At 32.9% G+C, this 26913-nt stretch overlaps 2 protein-coding genes across 2 annotated transcripts in view; one reads left to right on the plus strand and one right to left on the minus strand.

Moving 5' to 3' along the window:
* LOC140448105 (uncharacterized) overlaps positions 1 to 26913 on the minus strand; it is a 652893-nt gene that overhangs the window by 558932 nt on the left and 67048 nt on the right. The window lies entirely within an intron of this gene.
* LOC140448103 (glucose dehydrogenase [FAD, quinone]-like) lies at positions 6652 to 20997 on the plus strand. Its single transcript, XM_072541171.1, has 3 exons — positions 6652 to 6845; positions 14873 to 15088; positions 19332 to 20997. Exons 1-3 carry the CDS (start codon positions 6674 to 6676, stop codon positions 20825 to 20827), a joined length of 1884 nt encoding a protein of 627 aa, XP_072397272.1. The 5' UTR covers positions 6652 to 6673; the 3' UTR covers positions 20828 to 20997.

Below are 26913 nucleotides of genomic sequence, written 5' to 3' on the forward strand. Positions count from 1 at the left end.
TAAGTTTATTTTCGGGTCTGCTCTCCAATCGCATCGATTAACGGCCTTCAGAATATTAAGGCTTTTTTTACTTTTGGTAATGCTGATTATTCTCGTTTCAGGTTAATTTTGAATCCAAGGTACCACTTACGTATGTAAAACTGTTATATACAGGAATTTCCAGCTGGGAGAATTTTAACGTACTAACGTATGGTAACCTATGTCTGCAAAAAATATTACACCTGACTTCTTAGGTTAGATGTCAAGCCCATGATTATCAAAACACTTTTTTAATTAATTGAAATTTAATTATTTATTAATAAGAAAATAACAGTCCTTATGTATCCTATTGAATACTGTGTACACAATTTCACTTCATAGCAGGAAGGTGATAACGAAATATTTCAAAGAGTATGTGATCATCAAGTGAACGTAGAAGTAGAAAAAGTGCCTACGTTTACAATTCGCGACGAAAATATGGTTAGGAATAAAAACCCTATCGTAAGTAAATTTTCCAAGCGACACCCAAAAAATATGAAAATTCTTCCGCGGCCTCTAGTCGATCTAAAAAGTTTAAAAGATGAGCTAAGAGCATTTTTTCAATTTTTTACCAAAGAAATTAAAGAAAGTATAACATCGTATACAAATAGTTTTATTAAAAAAAATCAAGGAAATTACACAAGAAATAGAGATGAAATTAACAACACCAGAGAAAATCCTTAGACTTCCTGAAATTCTCTTTTTTGCTTGTGTAAAAATGTTAAGCTATACTGATTTAAGAGAGATGCGAGTAACTAATTATACAGAAATTCAAACCTTTCCGGCATGTATGGGAAATAAAAGTTTCCTGTTTCTCCTTGGGGCTCTTAGGTTCGACGAAAAAACAAGTTGTTAACAACAAAAGCAGACAGATAAATTAGCAGCAGTAAGAGAAATTACAGACAAATTCACGGACAACTGTAGGAAAAATTTCTGATAAGGTGAACATATTTCAATTGACGAAATGTTAGTTCCACATCGTGGTCGTTGTAGCTTTGTACAGTATTTGCCTAACAAGACCGCCAAATATAGGATAAGAATATTAGCCATGTGTAATTTGAAGAATGTCCCGAATTTAGAAATTTATTGTGGCCAGCAGATAAGAAGTGGGGTCAGGCAAGGTTGCATACTGTCGCCGTTATTGTTTAATGCTTATTCTGAAGAAATCATACAAGAAGCTTTGGTAAACTAGATAGTCGGCATAAAAATGAACGGAAGTTTAATTAACAACATTAAGTATGCTAAAGAATAATGAACAAAATCTTAAGATATAGTGGAGAATACGGACTCCCTCTTAACATCAAACAAACCAAATACATGAAAATTAGCAAGAACAACAATACAAACGAAATATTAACGGTAGGCGGCCAGCAGATTGAGAGAGTAAAAAGATATACTTACTTGTAATCGATAATCACAGAAAATAACGATTAAACTGCAGAAATAAGAGTCAGAACTGAAAAAGCACGTGCCAAATTCGTGAAAATGAAAAAGATTTTATGCAGCAAAGATGTGACATTTGCCCTCAGAATAAGGCTAATTAAATTCTATGTACACAGTGTACTTTACTATAGAGCTGAATCATGGACATTAAACCGGAATACAATAAATCGACTTAACGCTTTTGAAATGTGTACATTTAGAAGGTTGTTAAGGATTCTATGGGTAGATATAGTCACGAATACAGAAGTGTCAAGGAGAATAGGCAGAGAGAGGGAAATGGAAAATACAATAAAAGAAACGAAATTGCAATGTCTCAGACATGTGATGAGAGGCGAAAGATACAACGTCTTGAGACTCATAATTCAAGGAAAAGTTGAGGGTAGGAGAAGCGTAGGAAGAAGACGCGTTTCCTGGTTGAAGAACCTGAGAGAGTGGATTGGTTGCAGCTCAAGGCAATTGTCCAGAGCAGCTGCCTTGAAGGTCAGAATAGCCATGATGATTGCCAATCTTCGTCGCGAAGATGGCAGTTAAAGAAGAAACAGATTGTACTCTTCACGGAAAAATAAGGCTGGCGTAGAGATTATTAGTAAATCGGTTTTTCCTCCCCTTCTACGAAACGGGCGTTTTAAGCGAAGCTCGAGGGTAGGAGTGGTAAACTTCTTACATCTTTCTTAAGATCACAAAATTTAGGTTATCAGCAAAACTCAGTTTGTTCGTATAAGTTTTATAGGTTCATTGGATATATGCCTCAGTAAAGCTATACCTAACAGTCATGGATGAAGTAGAATTATGATATATATTATTTAAACAGTTAATTTACGATAATCGCTTACGGTGCGACATATGTCACAAACCATCATTATAAACTCGGCTATTGGACTAAGTCCACAGTCAAAGGAAACCGACAGCACACACATCATTAGAAACTCATTCAATAGTGTGGTACGAGAAGGAAGCCACTAATAAAACCTTTCGAAAAATAATTTTTTACAGTTTTTGGAGAGGATTATTTTGAACAGCAATGTCTTGCTAAAATGGTTTATATTTTTGAAAATGAAGCATTACACCAGTCAACTATTTTCTGCTGATATTGCGAATTTCAACGTAATCGCCCCAGTCTCAGCAACGAACCTAAGCTAGGTCCCCCAAAACTGCAGTCACACAGCAAAACATTGATGCGGTTCGTCAGCGAATTAAGAATGATGGCCGTGTAACATACCGGAAAATAGAAGGATCCTTGGGCGTTTTAAATACCTTGATCCAAAATATCCTACATGGAAAACTAAGTGTTACAAAGTTGTTTTCCCGTTGGATCCCTCATTTGCTCACAGAAGAGCAAACCGTGTTTTGCCTCAATGTGTGTCTAATAAAATTGTTGGAACTATCCAACAAAGGAAGCTCAAAAAACGTTAACAGTTTTGTTATTGACGATGAATCTTGGATTTACTTTTACGAACCTAAAACTAAACGCCAATTCGCTGTGTAAGTGTTTCACGATGAAGAAGAATCAATAAAAGTGATTATCGAAGTGTGTCAAATTAAATGGTCGCAATTTTTGTAGTCAAAATCTGGTCATGTGGCAACAATTGCTTAAGAAGCCGTTTTTTTACCAAAAGGTATCGCTAAACTCCGACAAAACAACACAAAACGCCCAACAAGCAATGCAAGTGCTCACATGTCCAAAAGACAATAGAGTTTTTGGAGTTTCAAAACATCGAATTGTTAAACTATCTACCGTATAGCCCCGACTTCTGCATGTTCCCACAGATCAAAAATTCTATACGTGGGCAGCAATTCCAGTCGCCATAAGAAGCCATCGATGCCTTTAAAACAGCGATTTTGCAGGTGTCAACTGAAGACTGGAATAAATGTTTCACCAATTAGTTTGAACCTATACAAAAGTGTATTGATCTTGGTAGGATATATTTTAAAAAGCAATAAAGTGATTTAAGTCTATATATTTTTTGTCTTTATGGCTAAATGCAAATCTAAAAAGACAACCCTTATTAGGCTTGCAATTAAATGAAATTTTTAGTCCCCATATGCTACAAATATATTTATGTTAGGTAAAAATATTGTTATAAATAGTTCACATGTAACTACAAAATTACCCCTTAAAAATATTATTATTAAATATGTTTTCAATTATTTATAGAATTTACCCTAGTCAAGCAAACCCGTCACAGTATCTATTCTTGTTTTAATTTTTATAGATAAACAACAATTTGCGTATATTTTATGCGTATTTATCAAGCATTATGAATATTAAGTCGAAAATGTATTGAACCAGTAAGTCTAAATATTAATGAAACACAAGAAATCATGGTATCTATCCATTGGCGGCGTTTGTAGGTTAATTAACCTTGTTATTAAAAAATACTAAACAAAAGTTAGAAATTGCAAATAAAAGAACGTATTTACTTTCAATGACCACATAACTTTGCGGTCCATTACAGCTCTTTCCAATACTGCAGATACATTGAGCTCCTGGAGGTCCCTTCTGAAGTTGTCAACCAGTCTTTGTAACGGACGACTCGGCGCGCGCTTTCCATTTGTCGTCGACACATCTATATTTTGCTAGCTTTCTCATTACCACTTCTGAGGATATGACTTATTAATTTAAGTCTCAAAGATCTCGCTTTTCTTTGTTTAGAGAGGTTTCTAATGTCTGCATTTGATCAAATCCTTCAATTACCTTCAGGATCTTGTATTGGTCCTAGAATCTTTCTCGATATTCTGTTTTTAAAGTTGAGGAGACGTTGTTATCCTTTTAATATTAGGCAGCAAGCCTCGCAACTGAATAATACTACTGGTCAACAGTAATATACACATATGTCCAAAAGTTTGGAATATTGGAATATTTCACCTTTTTATTGATTTTTATATATAAACTCTTCTGAATAATTAAACATCATTTTGTTTCAATTCTCAACAATACTAAATAAATCTCAAAACCAGATAATCGATATGCAAAAAAAATATTTATTCTCTTGAAGTGAAAAACTTACAATGTACAACTTACATTTAAAAGTAAATTAGTATAGAAAAAAATAATTTTTAATAAAACTAATAATTAGTAATTCCTCAATTGGCCTGTATGTATGCCTGTAGGCGATTTGGCATACTGCTGATTAACTGGTCGAGCTGGTCTTGCGGAATTCTCTCTCATTCTTCACGAGCAGCATCTTTTAGTTCTCGAAGTGTAATAGGGGGATTGTTTCGCTTCTTGATGCGTGTTTTGAGAATGTCCCAAGCATGTTCAATAAGGTTCATGTCGGGGGAATTCGAGGGCCACTGTAATGTAGATATTTCTTCTTCTTCCAGAAAATGTTGTATTGCTGCTGTTCGATGAGGAGGTGCGTTGTCATACATAAACACAAATTCATCACCTACTGCCCCTCGTAATAGACGTACGATAGGATTTAAAACTTCCTCGATGTACACAGCACCAGTGACTCTTCTCTATAGAACCAGCAGTGGCGTCCGTGTACCACTCACAATACCACCCCAAAACCATAATACTGCCACCTTCAAATGGGACACGCAGTTGGGCTGTTTCTAGTCGGGTTTGTCTTCATGGGGCCCTCCAAATCAGTGTTGTTCGCGAATTAGATACCAAGCCAATTTTTGACTCATCAAAGAACATCACGTAATTCCAGTTAGGACCATGATGCACCATTTCTCTAGCTCATTGCAACCTTACTATTTTGTGTTGGTAGGTTAGTTTAGGAACACGTAGCGGTCTTCTACGTTATAAATTTACTGCATTTAGTCTGCGTGTTATTGTTTGCCGTGAAATATTCAGTCCTTGAAGCCTAGAAATTTCTCTGGATATACCACTTGTAGATTCCAGACGATTTCTACAAGCTATCAATGGTATTTGCTGGTGTTGTGCTGCTGTCGTACATCGACTTCTACCACTTCTGGGACGATCCTTAACTTCATTTGTATATTGGATTTTTTTTTTAATTTTCGATACAGCACTCTGAGTAGCATCAACAATATTCGCTTTATAACTTTGACTAAAGCCCTGTTGTAACAAAGAAATTACTCTGGGTATGTCAAAACGAGATATCATGTTTCTAGACATTTTTAAAGGGCTCAATTCAAATTTAAACAAAAACTGAAAAAATGTGTAAATACGCTAATCAGCGTATGTGTATCAGAATGTGATCAAAATCATACAAAAACGATTCAAATTTTTTCATTTTCATTAAAAAACGCTCTAGAATGAATATTAATAACAATTTTAAAACCACCATAGGCGTAGATATATTATTTGTACGTATTCCAAACTTTTGGACATGTGTGTAAATTCCTAGTTTTAGACTTTTTAAAAATAATTTTGACTTCATCATTTTATTTAAAGCTACCACAGCCTTATTTCCCGCTGTTATTCTAGCTGATATTTCCTCTTCAACTTAATTGTTGCTATTCAAAATTGTGCCCAAGTACTTAAAAATATTTGGAATAAGTATTAAAAATATTAAATAATATAATGGAATAGTATTTTAATTAATTTCAATTTGAAAGTCCAGCATTCCATTATACCCATCGATGTCATCTTCAATTTCTTCATTGGATGATAAATTACGATAACATTTTACGATAACATACAATCATTCGGAGCTAACTGAAGACATAATGCGATTTTCAGGCCATATTGGTTGGCCTTCTGATCAGAGACTTTTCAACAAAGATGACATGGAAAGGGGCCTGCTAACTCCTCGTTTTTGCAGATTTATTTCAACAAATTTAGTGTTGTAATTATTACTGACGTAAGTAGACATCAGATTATTGTAATATTGTAACTGTAATATTGTAATTAGCACTGTATAATTCCACTTACAATAGAACCTTTCTGCCTTTACGTGAATTTGACTCCGCCTTCGCGCAGCTCCATGGTCAGGAGTGTTTGAACTATCTTTACAAATAAACGAAAAGGAGTCAAAATATGTGAAAGAAAACAAATAGTAGTATCTGAAGACTATCAACTGTAAATTTAAAAAAAGTATTGATATTTAACTACCTGGGAATGACCGTGGAAAAACTGAAAAAAATATTTATAAAAAAAAAGAAATATCAAGTAAAACTGATATCTGTAATATAATAGACGTAGTACGTCTATGGTTTTAAACATAAATTTGATAATATTTTGTTTACTTATATAATACGTTACCAAACAAGAAATTAGTAGCAAATTATTTTCACTATGAAGTGTAGTGTAATATTTTTTTTAGTTTACGCTTTAGCATTATGTGCTGCCGACACAGAGTTAGATAATCTTTATAATGAGGTACAAACTGTACTAGCAGGGGTACAATCTTATCAGGCTCCAGTCGATAATTCCGCATTGTTTACTATAACAAATGATAAAGTTGTAGGTAAGAAATTTTTATGCCAGTCAGATTTCACCATATTTATAGATGTGTGATATATATGTATATGTATATATTTATAGGGTGTACCAAACCTCTGGCTTTCTATAAAGACGTAAAACTATTTTCGATTATACAGGGTCAGTCAGAACAACGGAAGGAACCAAAGTTGTAATTTTTTAAACAGAATATTCTATAATTCAAGCAATATTGATATTTTTTTAAAATATAAGACAAGAGTTTTTAGAAGATGTTAAATGTCTATAACTAGTTAAATATTTTTCCAAATATTTACACTTTTCTATTTTTTTAATGGAACATCCTGTATATTAGTATTTTATTTGGTAGAAAATATTACGTCCTTTTTTACATAAGGTTGTGTATACCTAGCGTGTTTTGTAGATATTTAGAGAGAAACTATAGATTTTACGTTGTTTAATTAATTTATATATTTGGAACAAACTAATGTACTAACTAATATACAGTGGGTTCCAACGAAAATTTAACCCCCCAAAAACTCAGAAATCAAGAGTTTCTTCAAAATAAAAAAAAACTAATTTGTATTGAGAGGGCAACGAATTTTCATGCAAAATTCTTGCCCTCAAATGTAACCCCCTACTGCCCTGCAATAACCCCCCGTTTTTTTCAGCAACTGTGGTGAAGTGGCACATCATTTGGAAGGTATTTTTTTCTCTACACGTCATTCTATTTTTTTAATTTTCGGAGTAACTTTAAAAATAATTTTGGATTTAACTAATTTATTGGTTGAATACAGTAATAACAAAAAACATCAAATTTCATCAAATTAACCAATTAAATGTCCCAAATGACCTCCTGTCACCTTCAGACAATAATTCAGTATATTTTCAAAGCCTCTTCGTACATATACAAATAACTCCGGTGTTAATAATCAGCATTCTGTCACAATTCTTTTTCGATTTTGCGAGATCTGCAGCCGCAGTAGCGTATATTTTTGATTTTAGCTATCCGCACAAATAAAATCCAAAAGCGAAAGATCTGGTGCTCCATCCGGCCACTCTATTGGACTCCTTCTGCCAATCCAACGCCTCGGAGAACGTTAATTCAAAAAATGTCTTAATGTCTTCTAACAAATTTAAATAGGCTGTTCCATTGAGATTTATTTTAAGAAACAATGGTCCAATAACGTAATTTCCTAATTTGCCAACCCATACATTTAATTTCTGAGGTGTTTTTGTATGTGTCTCCATGAATTAATGAGGATTACTGTTACTCCAATAACCACAGTTATGTCTATTAACTTAACCATTTAACATAAAAGTGCCATCGACGGAAAAACACGTATTGTACAATGGATGTTGGTTGTTATTTATGATTTTACCAAATTCTTCACAAAATTGAAGCCGACGATGATGGTCATCTTCGTTAAATTTACGAAGTAATCGTATTTTATAAGAGTGAAATTTATTGGATTTTATAATTTAATAAACACTAGAAGCTGATACACCAAGTGCACGAGATAGTTGTCTGACGAACTGTCAATTATCCATTTGTTAATCGACACAATATCTCCACTTCAACGGCTTCATTTCGAACTCGACGGTCAACTTTGTGCTTTGTGTTATTAACTTCACCTATATCTTTAAATTTATCAGTTAAATGTTTAACGTATTGGTGACTTACGTTTTTTTCTGGGTGGTTCGTATTAAAGATCCAGTAGCCTTAGCACACTGATTATTTCGATAGTATAGCTTTACTAATTCTATTCTTTCTTCACTATAATATCCCATTTTTGTAAGCATTTACAATAATATGTCTGATTAATTAGTCGTTGAAAAATCTCAAATCAAAGGTAACCAGGTAAATACTAAAGAAGATACCTAATTAGTGTTCATTACTAAAAAAAAATTAATTAGTGGGATTAATTGACCAGCAGCGCTCATCGATATCACTACGGTTATCAGAGAGTCCCTTTCAGCAGAAGTTAATGATACAATTTGTCGTTTCCCTTTTCGGCTTACCACCTATGCAATCTTGTTTTGTCCAACCGTAAGACCTGTTTCGTCTAAATTGAAGATACATTCAAATGGGTAAAACCGTTTGTTATAGTCTTTTTCCAGAACATTAAAGAAGGATGCGACATTTTTTTTTTGTTAAAGCCTCGTGCTCGTGAATATAATGTTCTTTTTATGGCGTTGCAGGAAAAGTCTTGGCTAGGCTCTGTCTGCCGTATTACCTCCAAACGAATGTTTGATACTGTTCCTGGAAACTAAGAAGCCCTCCTCCTAAGATCTTTTCTGGTTAATCCATGAAATTTAGCTTCCATTTCCAAAATATAACGAACTAACTCGTCCTCAAAATCATTCCCTAAGACAGCTTTACGCCCTAACTTTATTAGAGCAGCTTCAGTTGGCTTTAGTTTACGTTTTCTTGCAGAAAGTTGCAACGTAGAACATAGACATTAAACATTTTTGGAGCTTTCAGCGTACCCATTTCGCGCTGCCTGACAGCTATAATTGCACGTTCCATATCTCTCTTATCCCATTTTTTTCTTTTTTATCTTCTTTTAGCTGTTGTTTTGACATCCAGAAACAATTGAAGTATGTTTTACATTTTTCTAAATATGGACCATTAGCCCATAATGAAAACAGAAGCATAGCCCATATTGTAAACACGCTTGCTTTGAACAATAAAAGAGGTTATGTCTAAAAGTATACCATATTTGTAGCGTTTCCTCCAAATGTTCAAAATGTTGTCCGTTATGTTCAAGACACACTCGTATACTGTTAATAAAAGACTGTCGAACGTCTTTTATAGATTTTGTATACCAATTTTCATTTAATCCCGTGTTATGGGTTCGTCGTTGTATACTAACCGTTGTATACCCCCAAAAAATAGTTTAGAAGAGTTACTCCTGAAAATCTTACGGTTCATCTTATCTAGCACACGTTCTAACATTGTTTGTACGATACGTTGGTGCTTCGTCTTATTGAGACCACGTATTTTGTCCAATTCTCAAGGAAATATCCTCTAACAAGCCACAAAACTCATCTGTTATAAACCTACGATACTCATTGTCAGTAACCGTTCTTTCGGTTGAAGAAGTAAGGTTCAATAACGTATGATCCAACAATGCCTTCGCAAATTTTCAACGACCACCTGTTTTGCTTCACATTCATCATGAGTCATTGTATTCTGGAACAATCTGTCCGATTTTACGGTTCGAATTTGAGAGCCTACAAAAATTCCTTCTTGAAGTTTAGCTTCAGAAAGAGCAAGAAATTTGTCGCACGTATATTTAAAGCAGTCATATTGTTTATCTAGAGCTTTGACAAACTACTTCATCAATCTTAACTTTATGTCAAGACGAGGCAAAAGAACTAATTTTTGGTCAACTAGTGTATTACGTTGCACATTTTTTTGTCCCGGTACTAGTCTTTCTCTGAGTAGCCACTCTTTCCTAACGTAATGTAAATTTTATGCTCGAGTGTCTCACTCGTATCTATACTTTATTTAGCAACAGCTCAAGATGTTCATATGTTTCTTTCAGATGCACGGAGTGAGCCACAGGCACTGAGGCACAAGTGCAATTGACATTCTCATTGTGCAATATGACACTCTTTAGACTTCTCTTAGAAGAATCATTAAATAACCGCCATGATGTGGAATCGTAATTGTCAGCTCCCAGTTTTATGACTACTTCAGAAATATTATCACAATACACCCGTGAGCCCTCTTGAGAAAAATATTCCGTGAACTCTCTTTCACGATGTCTTTACCACGAAAATGTCGTATCTGGAGACAATAGATTCTTATCTTTCAGTCGTGATCCTAAGATTTGTACAGCATCCTTCGATAGGCCCAAGTCTCTCACTAAGTCATTTAGTTCAGCTTGGATAAACTTTTGAGGTTGGTCTATCTCAGAATTGAATTTATCCTCATCGGTTTTTTTCGTCTGAACTTTCATCTGATGATTGCTGTTAGATGGTGTGAAGTAAAGTTGGATGATAGGGATTCCTGGTTCATGAGATACATGTCGTTTATCAGAAGGCAAATCAGGATATTGAATTGTCTGTATTACTGTAATTTTCTCCATACTATAAGAATGCCGATGGGTTAAGAGTTACGTGTATCTTTTGTCTATTTTCTCAGTAGTTTGACACAGTGAAAGCACACTTTGTGTGGAGCCCAAGGTTTGTCCCGATCACCAAACTTTATAAGCACCTATAAGGTACTTGTTTGCACTACTACATAATATCTCACAAGGTTTTTTTTAATTTTGTGAAAATTTTTGACGTGATGGGCTCAAACCAAATTCATATTCAGAATCAGCGTACCCATATTAGCTAAGAACACGTCATGTCAAACTCAAAACACCAAAAATCATGTCGGCCTGTGTTATAGTCTTTGGTTTTTTGTTTTTTTTTTCCTAGGTTAATGGCACTGGCAATGCCAAAAGGCCAGTCATGTTTTCTCATAGTTCTATCATCCATTTCCATTGTTTACATTATAAACATATTAATATTATATACATGTTAAATTGGGATACAATAATTTTAGTGCCTAAATGCCTAAATATTTTGGTTACTTATTTTCATTTTTATTTTTTTTTTTATATAACATTGTAACTTTTCTTTTATTTTTATTGTTAATTTCTTTTTATTATTTTTTTATTGTTTAATATTATTCATTTATTGTTTTGATTTTTTTTCTGCTTACAAAGTAATATTAGTAGATTTTATATACTGATATATTATGATGTAGATAATATTAGGTATCCTCTAATGTCATTAGATTTGAAACATTGGAAATTTTATTTTGTAAGATATTAAATTTTGATAAAAATTATCAATTTCAATTTTTTTAATGGACATTCTAAAAGAATATGTTGTTATAGTTGTCTTTGATAGACATTAGTTTCCTTATAAACATTATTTATATACTCCATAATTTACCCATAATAAAAGAAAACCAGGGGTTTGGCGTCCGCTGTATATATCCATATATTTTTTAAAATTCATAATTACCATTACCAATATAGTTTTCAATGGTATTTTAAACATTTATAGGTATATGTTTAATGGTTTTTATTGACTATTAGCTGTTAATAGTTTTTAAACGACTGCATTGTTATCTACTTAAATAATTTAATAATTTCGTAGTTTACAGCATAATATTTACTACAATGAACATTCAAATATAAATATATATATATATATATATATATATATATATATATATATATATATGTTATAGGAATATGAATATAATTTTAGGAATCAGCGAAGTAAGGCGGAAAAACGAAGAGCTATTGTAATTAGCGTCAGGAAACACATTTTACTAACGAAGAACAGACAGAACAGGCGGTATTGGATTCCTAATCAACAAGAATATGAATTGAAGAATAGTAGAAATAACTAGTATCTCCGATAGAGTAGCTGACTCAACCTTATAACTATCAAAGAGATACAATATACGAATTATACAAATATACTCCCCATCGATTACTCACAGTGACGAAGATATCTACAGTGAATAAGAACTCTACAGTAACATAAATAAAGCATTAAATAACAATAAAAGTCATTTCAAGTATTTAATTGGTGACATCAATGCGAAAGTGGAAAAGAGAAACGACAAGGAATAAGTCGTGGGAAAGTATGGAGTCGGTGATAGAAATAAGAGGGGAGAAAAACTGGTTCAGTTTGCACACTACCAAAACATGCCAATTCCAAATACATTCTTAAAAAAATCAAACAGAAAATGGACTTGGGTAGCCCTAAATGGAATCACTAAGAATGAAATTGACTTTATTCTAACCAACAAGATTGCTACAATAAAAGATGTCAGTATAATAAATAAATTTTACATAGGCAGCGACCATAGACTAATCAGAGCAAAAATTGTTCTGGATCTGAAACTAGAAGGAATAAATTTAATCACAAATCCAAGAGTGACCGGTAGAAATATTAACAATCTTAAAGAAAACTCAGATCACTACCAAATAACAATTGATGAAAGAATACATGACCAAATCGACAGCTCTCAATTAATGGAAACCATCCTGGATAGTGCCAAAGAAATCGGAGGCCCGCAACAACAAAATCAACATAGTAAACTGTCTGATAAATCCAAACAAAATGCTAAAACAAAGAAGGGAACTGAAAGTGAGCAGCAACATACAGAGAATACAATATACAGAACTTTGTAAGACAATAAGGAAAAGTAAAGACACGCAATATCACCAAAGCTCTTCACTGCAACTCTAGAAAATATATACAGCAAAATAAACTGGCAAAACAAAGGAATATCCATTGATGGAGAATACCACAGCCATCTGAGATTTGCAAACGACATCATTCTAATTGCTAATATTCCTGCAGAACTACAAGAACTTATAAGCCTAATGCAGCTAGCAATAAAGTTGGCCTAAAAATGAACTTGACAAAAACAAAAACCATGTACAACGAGCTAGTAGATGTCCAACTCAAGTGTAGTTGTCACGATGGTTTACAGTGTACCTGAATGTGTGGGGATCATTTTCATATTTACTTCCCAGAATCAGTGTTATTTACGAACAGCTCAAATATTTCATGAAAGGCATCCTGACAAAAATGTAAGTCACGTGTAAGTCCGCGATTTAGTTGAAAAGTTGTGAAACGGGATCAGTGCAAATAAAAAAAGGTATGCCCCAAGATTACTGAGTGAAGCATCCAAATTAAAATCCTTGGAAATTTTGCAATAGAGCCTACTGTATCAACACATCAAGTATCTGCAATGACAGGTCTTTCACATGAGTTGGTTAGAAAGGTGTAGAAATTACATAATTTTCACCCGTACAAAACACAAATTCTTCGAGAACTAGGTGTTGATGATCCAGACCGACGAATTGAGTTTTGTGATCTCATACTGAAAACATTCGCGTTGAACCTAGAATGTTAAAAAATATTTGTTTCACTGATGAATATACTTTTGTGCTGAATGTTAATGTAAATAAACAAAATTGTCGGTACTGGAGTGATGCGAACCCGCATCGATTCAGAGAAGGTTACTCAATATCCTGAAAAACTGAATGTTTGGCAGGAATATTAGGCAATTTAAGGCAATTTAAGTGGCGACATTTATCTCGATGTGCTGGAAAACACCATCGAACCTTTAATTGTGCACGAATAAGAAAACCAAAGGCACTATCAAGGCAACCCAAATGGATTGGAAAGAGAGATCCTGTTGAGTGGCTACCGAGGTCACTGGACTTACTGACACCTGACTTTTTTCTATGGGGTTACCTCAAGTCAGTTGTTTATAAAACACAACCTGCGTCACTTGGGGAATTGGGAGAAAGAATAAAATAGGTTGTATTATTGTTTACAAAACAACGGAACGCACTTTGAACATTTACTTAATTGACATTTTTAACAAATTTGTAGTTCAACAAAAACCTTATTAAATTTTCCATTCAAGCCAAAGTTTCACAATTATTGCTTCACCCTGTATAATTATTATTTATATCATCGGATAGCATTTTTATAGTCTTTTCAATGATGTATCACAAGTAAGGGTTCGCAATTTAAACTTTTTTGATTGTGGTGGGTGGGGCTTAGAGGTTGATGGGGGTGAGTTCTCTTTCGTGTCATTTTAGTTCCTCCTTACTATCCTAGAAACGGTTTCAAGCATTTTTCGACATCAGCTTTTGTTCGTGAGATATAGTCCATTGTAAGTTTTAAAATTAACACATTGCATAATATACATTGTATAATATTAAAAATTAGTTCTGTATATCTGTAGTATATACTATTATATTGTAGTTACTGCCCACAGCTATCATTCAGCAGTTCAATATAATAAAAAAGTATGTAAAAAAATTTTTATAGAGCAGCAATTATAGAGATATTACCGTAACCAGTTATATAGGGAAGCTATATCGTACAGTTTTAACTGAAAGAATTTTGGTGTCTGGGAAAAAAATTTCCATTCATCAAAAAACAAAACAGTTTTCGTAATGGTAAATCCCGTTTGGACCCTATGTTTTGTAATAAAAAAATTTTCGGTTTTAGATTATGGCGACTACGACTTTATTATAATTGGAGCAGGAGCTGCTGGTGCAGTTTTGGCTAACAGATTATCAGAAGTTTACTCATGGAGGATCTTACTCTTGGAGGCTGGAGGAAAGTCAAACAAATTTAGCGAAATTCCACCACTCATCGCTAATTTGCGACGAACAGATATGAACTGGGGTTACTTTTCAACACCACAGAAAACTTGCTGTCAAGGTAACAAATTATTATACGCTACTTAAACACTTTTTTTTTAATTATCTAATCCTGTTTTATAATTGGTTCATCTAAAGTAAGAGTAAAAGTTTTTCTCTATAATATTATATGTTATTTTTAAAACGTATTATATTATTATATATCGCTTTACAAAGTTCTACAACGTCTTAAATTTTAAATATAAGACTTATTTTTTTATAGTTTTTTCTTCGGTTCTCTTTTCTAATCTCTTTATAAACTACTTACTTACTCTTTCTGGTCTTTCCGATTTTTCTGGTCTTTCACTCCTACATTTTTTACTGGACTTGGTTTCACATTTTACACCTTTCAATGTGCTCTATTTGTTTATATTAGACAAACTGTTTGTTTTTAATTCCTATTAGTCTTCTTAGTTCAGAAATTGATTTTTATGGTTTTGAAAATCTTTCCACCTTTGATATAAGTGGACTTCTTATATTGCTGAACTTTTAACTAAAGTATTTTAAAGGACTTACTCCTCTGAACCCAAGTATATTTTTTAACATGATGACACCCAATATTTCTTTCTGTGAGATTTTTATGCTAAATAGATATATCCTCTGGAGATACACAACGCATAAAAAATGACGACGCAAGTAAGGTAGGTGTGTTGGAAACAATAAAAGCAAATCGCCTTCTATGGAGCCGGTAAAGCACCCCAACGATTTCTCCGAATTATGAAGGTAGTAATGGGTTTGGAATACCAAGTTAAACTCGAATAATGGTAAATATGACTTAACGATTAAATACATTATTGGCACTCCCAGAATGACCAAATTTCGTTTACAATTTTTCTACCAACAATTTAAATGACTGACTATTTCTATATACTAATTTAGATTCATTTTCCGCTGAAGTTTGACGAATTTTTATGCACATTGCAACTTCTAAAACCGCACATTATTTGTATTACCGAATCCTGGCTTAAACCCTCAATTCCAGAGTCATCTGGTAATACAAATGAATATACAATGTATCGTAGAGACAGAAAAAATCGTGTGAAGGGCGGTGTGTGCATTTATTTATCTAATATTGTTACCACAACTTTTAAAATTAGCACCAAGCTATTAAATATTCCTGGAATAGATACAATTCACGTATTTGTTATTAAAAATCCTTTTTGTCTTAATTTAGTATGTATATAGCGTCCACCTGTTACACTACTTGCACACGATAATGTTTTCTTTACAAAACTTGAAGCACTATTATCTCTTGATATCATTACTGGAGATTTTAATTTCACAAAGTTAACCTGGCCAATAACTTCATTATTTGACGCCGAAAACGCTCTGGTAGAATTAAACTGACATTTGTTCAACAAATTAGGATGGCGATCTTCCTACCATTTAGAGCGTACTTAATCATGTAATTATTTCCAAATCGAAGGACCACCCACTAACGTGGGAAATAAGACTACAAGCATTCTAACAATACGTAATTTAATGATTAAATGTTACTACAACTAAGTTAATTTCTAGCCAAAGTTTTAGCGCAAAGTTCTTTTATTTAAACCGCCGATCTCTATCCACCTTACACTAGTCTGCGACACACTACACGAGCACTAATACAGATTTAAATCTTACTAATAATTATCACTTTAACTAAGGATGTTCTCTTCAATATTAATATAATTGATTAAGAATGAGCATTTAGCTTTTAACTATAAGCTATATAACAATAACTAGGTAACTACTTAACTAAGCGACAGTTGAAATTCTGAACCAAGAATGCGTGTATGCGATGCTAACTAATATGCGACATTGAATGCCACGCGTGAGTTATACAAACTATAACCAAAAAATGCGTCGACTCACTTGGTCGAATACTACAAAGATATTGAATACTTAAAATGTAGATTGCAATGCCTAGCTATTGCCAATGGAATTGTGGGGGACAAGACAACTTCGAGATTTCTATACAGAAGTAGGTAAAAACCACCTTTTGAATGCTTTCTAACAGGAAAATTTTGGAAATTGGTCAAAAAATGTTAATCTGTGGGTAAAAATATCTTTTAAATACATTATCGGCTTTCATGAGAATTTGCTGGAGAACTTACTTCGGTAGATTTTAAGATAAGTTAATTGCTACCAGTTGCGTAGCAACACTTGGATACATTTCTTACAGAATTTTATCCACGCTCATAATTTGTTTAAAAGCTGTGTAGTAAATTTTAATCTGATACAACTCACCACAGAATGTAATAGATTTAAAATTAATAGCCAACCTTCTACTTTAGATCTAGTGCTTTTTAACGACAAACAGCTGATTCGTCTCTGAAAATCAGTTCTCATATAGGAAAGTCAGATCATGCAGTTATAATAGTGCAACTTCTTAAACCGCACGTTATTTGTATTGCCAAATCTTGCCTTAATCCCTCAATTCCTAAGTCCCCTGGTAATATAAATGGATATACAATATATCGTAAAGAGAAAGAAAATCGTGTTAGTGGTGGTGTATGCATTTATTTATCTAACATTGTTATCATAACTTTTAAAATTAGCATTAAGCTATTAAGTACTCCTGAAATAAATGCAATTCACATATTTGTTACTAAAAATACTTTTTACCTTAATTTAGATTTAAGAGGATCTTGGAGATACTTAATCTCCAAGATTTGTTCTTATTGTGGCTGATTGGTTCCAGTATAAATTTTGTATTATACGCCGGTCTTAATTATCTATTTGGGCTTTTGTTAGAACATCCATCATTTTTCGGTGTTGAACTGTGTCAAATGCTTTTTGGTAGTCCACAAAGCAGGTGTAAAAATCGCAAGTCATATCTTGCCTTTCATAAATTCAAAGTGTGTGTCTTGTTATCTCTCTTCGCATAGCTTGTATATTCTGCGGAATAACATTAGTGATAATATTGTCTCTGCTGTCTTTACCAACGCATTTTAAAAACAGACCGTTTTATAATATACTTAAAATATTTTTTTTCGTCATTCCGTCATTCTGTTTTGTTATTTACTTCGTTGGAAGTACGAGAAACTGAATTCACTACGAATTTTGACTAGGATGAACGGCTTGTGGAATGCAATTTTAGATTCCCTTGCCGAGTAATTCATCCAGCTGTTTGTTTCGCAAATTTTAGGAAACACAGTGGTTAAGATTTGAATTCGGTTTCGCTAAGTAGAAATCGTTTGATTTCTCTTTTTATATTTTTTTTCGTTTAAACCAAAAATTTAATTTTGTAATTTTGTAATTTACTATTAGGTTAGTAATGTAATGTCTTTATTTTTGGCCATAATAGAGACTTGTCGTTCTCCCCCTGCTTTTGTATAATAATACTAATAATAATAAGCAGTACACTGCTCTCAACATCTAGACGCGTAAAAAAATTTTTGGAAGATACCCCGACACACGAAGTCACCTACGGCTCGATAACACGGAAAGAGTCCCAACAGTGCTTAATCCTTTTGATACCGTAGATATCTGGGATGAGTTAATTTTCCCCTTAGAGGGGGTGTAAGCTAAATCTGGCTAATATTAACACATTGGCTGCTACCATAAGAGTGTTAGGTACGTTCCCCAGGTGCCAAAGTTAAAAATGCTTACAAAACAATATTTATTCATACAAATGGTTAATAATACAATGTAAGTTTACATTCTTACAAATTATTTTGAAAAAAATAGCAAGATCACGGGTGATCCTTGTTTTACTTGTACTTGGTAAATTATCCATGATCTGAATAACAAATTCCAATTAAAAACAGTATCTTTACTGTCACCATTTTTCATCATACACCATTAAATATAAGCAAAAATATTTCAGGTTATGTAAAATAAATACTGTAATATTTTGTTTATCCTTACAAATATTGAAGCAACAAGATTTTAAAACGAATAAACTACATATACTTACTCACATAATTTCAAATTCACCAAAAAAACTTCTAATTCCGTAGAAAAACTTGATAATGAATGCCACTAATCGTTTCTACAACGCCTCGCACCTAACAAAATACCATAAGCTAGTTATGGGTTCCTATTGTACCACAGTAAAACTATTTGAGCGTCCTCACAGTGCCAACCGTTATAATAATTCTGAAAGTTAAATACGCACAAGTAACACCGGTGATCCTAATAGCACAATTATTGTAATCTGTTAGTTAGGATCTCCGGATTTCCGAAGTGGAAATCGAAACGTCAACATAAACTTATTTTAAACTTAAATTGTGGTTTATTCCCAATCAAAATAGTCAATTAATTATATTTTTATTTTATAGGTATGATTAACAAACAATGCATCTACCCCCGAGGAAAAGTAATTGGAGGTACAACAACAATAAACGGAGGCGTTTATTCCAGAGGATCACGATCTGATTACAACCTTTGGGCAGCCATGGGAAATTCTGGCTGGTCTTATAATGATGTTCTACCATATTTTAAAAAATCAGAATTTAATGTTTTAAAGGAATATGACGCGGGTTATCACGGATCATCTGGCTATTTGTACGTCAACAAAACAACGCCACCTTCTGTAGTTGCAGCAGCTTTCCGTGGAGCCAACTTAGAAAAAGGTCTAAAAGAAGTAGATTATAACGGACGACAAGAAATAGGAGTATCAAGAATTCAATTTAATATAAAAGATAATATAAAACAAAATAGTGAACGCGCATTTTTAGATCCTATTAAGGGCAGGACTAATTTAGATATTGTTCTAAATGCAGCAGTAAACAAAATTGAGATTGAGGGCGGTGAGGCAAAGTTTGTAACTTTTGTTAAAAATGGAACTTTACACAAAGTGAGAGCCCGCCTAGAAATTATATTGTCAGCAGGTGCCATTAATTCTCCACAACTTTTGATGGTTTCCGGTATTGGACCCAAAAAGGAGTTAGAGAATTTAGGAATTCCAGTAAAAGTTGACTTACCGCAAGTAGGTAAAAATCTACAAGATCATCCGATGTTTGTTAATTTATATTTCAGGACCAACCAAACAGCAGCAAGCACTACTTTAAAAGAAAAATTGGCACTGTATTTACAAAATCTAACTCCTCTTACAAACGGTGCTGGGTTGGAACAACTAGCCTTCATTAACTCCAATACAGTTTTATTTGGTGAGCCAAATATCGAAATCTTTACCTTTGCCCCACCTTCCAGTGTTCCTCCAAATCCCAAATTTGGATTTAACTTTGACGACACAAATAGTGCTGTTTACAAAAATTATAACTCACTTACAGATGTTTCGATTTTGGTATCATTACTAAAAGTTAAATCTAGAGGTCAAGTGACACTCAATTCAAGCAACATTATAGATTTTCCTCTTATAGATTTAAATTACTTCTCCGATAAAAAGGGAGAAGATATAGCAAATATGTACAAAGGTATTCAATATGCATTAAGCCTTCTTAATACAAGAGCTTTTAAAAGCGTCAATGCTACCTTAGTAAGTACGCAACCAAATTGTGAGCAGTACAAAAATAAGGGCGATAAAGAATATTGGTACTGCGCTTTAAGGCAAATGACCTCTACAGAGTACCACACAGCAGGAACAACTAGAATGGGATTGCACACCACTGATTCTGTGGTAGATAAAGATTGTGTCGTACACAACATTAGAAACCTTCGAGTCGTCGATGCCGGAGTTATGCCAGAAATACCACAGGCTCATATTGCTGCCGTTGTTCATATGATAGCGGAAAAGATATCTGATGCCATTAAGTCTAAATATGGTAAACTCAATTCATGTAAATGTGATAAAAACCACTTATTATTTTTTTAAAATTCCGCGGTAAATAAAGCTCATACTACTGCCGTTGTTCATATGATAGCGGAAAAGATATCTGATACCATTAAGTCTAAATATGGTAAACTCAATTCATGTAAATGTGATAAAAACCCTTTATTATTTTTTTAAAATTCCGTGATAAATAAAGATGATCTAGCAACTAATGTGTTATTTTTTATATGTAACTTTCATTTCTTTATAGCCCCATATATAGGTATATTCTGCGATACGAGTTCCATTTTCACCATTTATTAATAACAAGCCAATTTCTTGTGAGTAACTTAATTTTGATGAGACGTCCAACTCATACAACAACTTGCGTTTGTGGTAGCTAACAGGAGTAGCAGGGATGAAATATGTTGATTTGACGACTTTCAAAAATTTATTAATAACGGAGTTTTTTCTTGTTACTATATATATATATATATATATATATATATATATATATATATATATATATATATATAATCCTAAACCCATTTACCCTAACGTGTCGGGTTTTCTTGTTAATTCTCAAGCTAATTATCTAAATTAGCCGAAAAATATTGGTCCTACAAAAGGCAAGGTTTTATAAGGAGTCCTTTCTTTTCAAAATATATCATTACTGAGATCGTGAAAAATAATTACTAACCACCTGAATTTTTTTCTGTTGGTTAGTTAATATTTATATAATTTAATAACCACATTTTCCAACAAATTGGGTGGTACGTTATCCTGGTCCTACATTCGAAAGTTGTTAATACCACTGGATCATTTTTTTATTAGTAACTATAGAACAAAGGTTCAAAAAAGACATAAAAATATTCATAAATATACATAAAGGTAAAAAACATGAAAGCTGGAATCGATAATAAACTACGTAATAGTCAAACAAGAGACAACAATAAAGATAAAATACGTGAGAGTCAAAAGAGGAGCATAATGTGGAACTGACCATAAACTACTGACACCAAAAATGGGCATTAATTGGAAACATAACACGACTCCCTCTACAGAAGAACCGTTGAACACTATAAGAGAAAAACAATACAATATAGAACTACTCCAAGAACAATCAATAAGAGAACTATACAAACAACGTCTAGACCAAAAATTAATAGAATCCAGATACGGCAACATCTAAGAAATATACGAGCATAAAAAAGCGAGTATAAAATAAGCAGCGTTCGAAGCCCTTAGAGAGAAAGAACATATAACAAATAAACAGCACTATCATAAAATAAATGAACCAACAAAAAGAATAATTGAAGGAAAAAACAACTATACCGAAAATTTTTTAAAATCCTTTATAAAAGATATATAATTAAAAAACCCAATTGCACTATGTCATGAAGAGAAAACGTTTTCGGAATCCATATTCCATCATCAGTGTCCTAAAAAGTATATAACGACTTTAATTAAAAAGAACGTGAAGTTTAAATTTTGACCAAAGTTAATACAAAATGTGGTTAATACTTACTGGGAGTACATGTTTTAAGCCACTAAATATCTGGGTAAAAACCCGTTGAAAGTTATAGGTTACAAGTTAGTTTACATTATTCAATCTTATATATTAGGATGTTAAAGTTACGAGTGAATTTGATAACATGGCAACGTACGACTCCAAGTTGCTGGTTCTGAGACAAAGTGTCTACGAGGACTTGATGATAGCAACTGATTGAAATGACAATATTGACATGTTAGGACGGAAGTCCGAACGAAGCAGTCAGTGTAACTTAATGTCTGTGTCTAAATAGGACAGAAGCCAACAATATTTAAAAAAATTTAAATAATATAACATTCTTTTTAATTAAAGTAGCAACCATCAATGTTGTAGTTTTAAATTGTGAATTTGTCCTGAATTTATGTTAAGAAAATAAAAAAAAGTGTTTTATTGATGTGTATGTGGAATGAATTGTGGTGAAGAATAGTGTGGGTACTGATAGGCAACCAACTATACATAGGTCTAAATAAAGTGGTGTGAAATAAGGATTCTAATAAAAGGCCCGATATGTTTTGCAACATTTGGTACCTACATATACAGTACTACATGAACATTATATTAAGCACTTTCAAAAGTATTATTTCCTATTTCACCCATCAACAATAAAGTTTCAAGAATCCAACTTCCCACATATGTCTATTTTGCATTTTCCAGGTACCAAATGTTGCAAAACATAAAGGGCCTTTAATTAGAATCTTTATTTTACACCATTTAATTTAGACCTATATATAATTGGTTGCCTATCAGTGCCCACACAATTCTTCACCACAATTCATTCCACATACAATAATCAATAAAACACTTTTCTCCATTTTCTTAACACAAATTCAGGACAAATTCACAATTTAAAACTACAACATTTAAGGTTGCTACTATTATATTATTTTAATTTTAACTTATTCAATTTTTAAATATTGCTGGCTTCTGTCATATTTAGGCACAGACATGAAGTTATACTGACTGCTTTGTTCGGACTTCCGTCCTAACATGTCAATATTGTCATTTCAGTCGGTTGCTATTACGTTGCTATCATCAAGTCCTCGTAGACACTTTGTCTCAGAACCAGCAAATCAAATCCACTGGTCACTTTAACATCCTAATATATAAGATTAAATAATGTAAACTAAATTGTAACCTATAACTTTTAACGGGTTTTTACCCAGATATTTAGTGGCTCAAAACATGTACTCCTAGTAAGTATTAACCACATTTTGTATTAATCTTGGTCAAAATTTAAACTTCACGTTCTTTTTAATTAAAGTGGTTATATACTTTTTAGGACACTGATGATGGAATATGGATTCCGAAAACGTTTTGTCTTCATGACATAGCCCAATTGGGTTTTTTAATTATATACCTTTTATAAAGGATTTTAACAACAAATTTTTTGTGATACACGGTATACAGCCAGCTACAGGAATTTGGTTTCCTTGTGGATTTTATACAGAAAATTACTGACTACAAACAACGATGAATTTTATAAAAAATATAAAGAAAAAGATAGATAAGTGAAAAAACAAATAATAACACCACAAAAGAATGAAGAATGGGAAAGAATCTGCTTAAATATTGAAACATAAATAGGAGGTACAAAAACTTCAGAGTCATGGAAAGTACTGAGAGGATTGAAACAAAACTCAAAGTAAAAAATTAAATTGGAAAATATACAGGACAAAGAATACAAGGACTATTACAAGGAACTGTTAACAGAATAAAGACCACAATTCATTGGAAAAGAAAACAGGCAAAGTCCAAACAGATCCCCACAACAAGAAATAGAAATAACAGATAGGGAAATGAAAGGCCATAAAAGCAATTAAAAATTAAAAAGCACCGGGACCTGGAGACATCTCACCTGAGCTTATAAAGTACGGCTCAAAAAAATTACACCGGATGATAAAATGGATATTTTAGAAAGCCATAAATAGAGAACAGCTTCCAAAGGAATGGACGGAGGCATATATGACATCTACGTTTAAGAAATTAGATAGAAAAATGCAAAAACTACAGAGGAATAAGAGTAATATCATCGATAGGAAGATTATATGGGAAGATACTGCTAGAAAAGATAGAGCAAGGGATAAAAGGCAAAATCGGGGAGGATCCGGCAGGCTTCATGCCAGGAAGATCATGCATAGACCACATATACACACTGGAACAACTGTTGGAAAAGAAAAAAGCAGAAAATAGAGATATAAATTTGGCATTTGTGGACCTGAAAAAGCCGTATGACTGTAAACCAAGGTCAGAACTATGGGAGGCAATTAGAAATACAGACGGAACGCATAGAAGCTACAAAAGCTCTGTATAAAGAAAATAAAGTGTCCATTAAAATGGGAACAAGAATCATAGGAGACTTTATCACCACAAAAGGATTCCTGCAGGGCTGTTCCACATCTCCAACCCTATTTATAATATACTTAGAGAAAGCCTTGACTACATGGAAAAGAAAATACGAAGGCATGGGAGTACCGGTACAAAACGAATAACTATATAAGTTAAGCTTTGCAGACGATCAAGTAGTAATTGCACAAGATCAAGAAGATCTTAATTACATGATAAGGAAACTACAAGACGAATATATCAAGGCTGGCTTAGATATTAACCTCGCGAAAACAGAGTACGTATCTACAAGTGAAGAAGACACAGAAGATCTACGGTTTGACGATAACGTAACAATCAAAGGAGAGGATAAATTCAAATACTTGGGGTTTATAATCACGAAAAAGGCAACAACAGAAGAAGAAATTAAGCAAAGATTAGGACAAACAAAAACAGCAATCCGACAACTTAACTCAGTATGGTGGGATAGACACCTAAATATAAAGACAAAAACACAGATTTATAAAACATTAGTGCAAAGTATTATGACATATGAGGTTGAAAATTGGATTAAAAACAAGAAAAACAGCCGTAAGATAGTAGCAATAGAGATGGAATACCTGCCAAGATGCTGCAGAATAACAAGAATGGATAGGAGAAACAGACATACTAACATATATAGAACAAAAAAGACTAAAGTGGTATGGACATGTAAGAAGAACTAGTGACAGCAGATGGATAAAGAGAATAACCGAATGGACTCCCATAGGAAGGATGAAAAGAGGACGACTCCGAAGATGCTGGAGGAACGAAGAAGACGACATCATGAGTAAGAGAGGCCTAAACGATGGAGAATGGGACAGCAGAAAGAGATGAAAACGGTTGAGCGAGGGAAAGCAGTGACAACTGTAGAATCTCTGAATATATATAGAACAAAGGTATTATGTGATACCGTACCACTGAATTTGTAGAACAAGGTTGGTTTTAAAGTATATAAATATCACCCAACTAACAGAAAAAAAAAACAGGTGGTTAGTAATTATTTTTCACTAGCTCGTTAATGATACATGTTGAGAACGGGAGACTCTGATAAAACATTGCATTTTGCAGGATAAGTATGTTTTCGGCTAATTTGCATAATTATCTTGAGAATCAACAAAAAACCCTTTAGTAATAAATTTTTATTACTAAAGGGATCCCTGTAGGATTACTAAAGGTAATCCTACAGGGTAAAGTATTCGGAAAGCGAGGAATTGGGAGAAGGAGAATATCATGGTTGAAGAACCTGAGGAAATGGTTCTCCACAACAACAACGAATCTATTTAAAGCATCAGTCAATAAAATAATTATAGCCAGAATGATTGCTAATATTCGGAACGAATAGGCACTGAAAGAAGAAGAATAAATTTTTGAGAGTCGTCACTTAAAAATATTTCATCTCTGCTACCCCTGTTAGCTACCACAAGGGCTAATTGTTGTAAGGAATAAAATTGGGAAAATGGGCCTAAAAAGTAAAATAGGATTATATTTAAATATATATATATATATATATATATATATATATATATATATATATATAGATATATATATATATATATATATATATATATATATATATATATATATATAGATATATATATATATATATATATATATATATATATATATATATATATATATATATATATATATATATATATATATATATTTAACGTGATTATTTCGACCAAAAAAACAATTTATAAATATGTTGGAAATATCGGGTATGTGGTCTATATTTAGTATATTTTAAAAAAACTCATTTACAGCAGTAATTTCTATGATGGTCCTGTCCTTGACTCTAACAATGAGTCAATCAAATACAAAAAACTCCCCTTTATTAACGGTCTAACTCAGTCTGTCGTATCCATATTTAAAGATGTTTCCAATATTAATATAGTTAAATACAATACCATAAATAGCAAACAACTTTTTTCTAAAATTAAAGACCCAGTACCAACCTTATATAGGAGTAATGTGGTATATGAAATACCGTGTCTAGGATGTGAAAAAAGCTACATTGGCCATACATCGCAGTGGCTTAAACAATGTATCACACAGCATAAAAGTGATTGCCGCTTAGGAAAAAATTCTTGCGCAGTTGTCGAGCACTACAAAAACACCGGTCATCTGTTAGACTACAACAATGCTCGTATTTTGGCACAGACTGAAAATTACAAAAGTAGGTTATTTTTGGAGATGTACCACATTAACAAAAATAAACAAACTTTAAATT

The sequence above is a fragment of the Diabrotica undecimpunctata genome, chromosome 8, assembly GCF_040954645.1.
Source record: "Diabrotica undecimpunctata isolate CICGRU chromosome 8, icDiaUnde3, whole genome shotgun sequence".
NCBI classification, from domain to species: Eukaryota; Metazoa; Arthropoda; class Insecta; order Coleoptera; family Chrysomelidae; genus Diabrotica; species Diabrotica undecimpunctata.

Coding starts and splice junctions, on each gene's coding strand:
- LOC140448103 (XM_072541171.1), top strand. CDS start 6,674: ATGAAGTGTAGTGTAATATTTTTTTTAGTTTACGCTTTAGCATTATGT. Junction 6,846..14,872: donor AACAAATGATAAAGTTGTAG/GTAAGAAATTTT, acceptor TTTCGGTTTTAG/ATTATGGCGACTACGACTTT. Junction 15,089..19,331: donor ACAGAAAACTTGCTGTCAAG/GTAACAAATTAT, acceptor TTTATTTTATAG/GTATGATTAACAAACAATGC.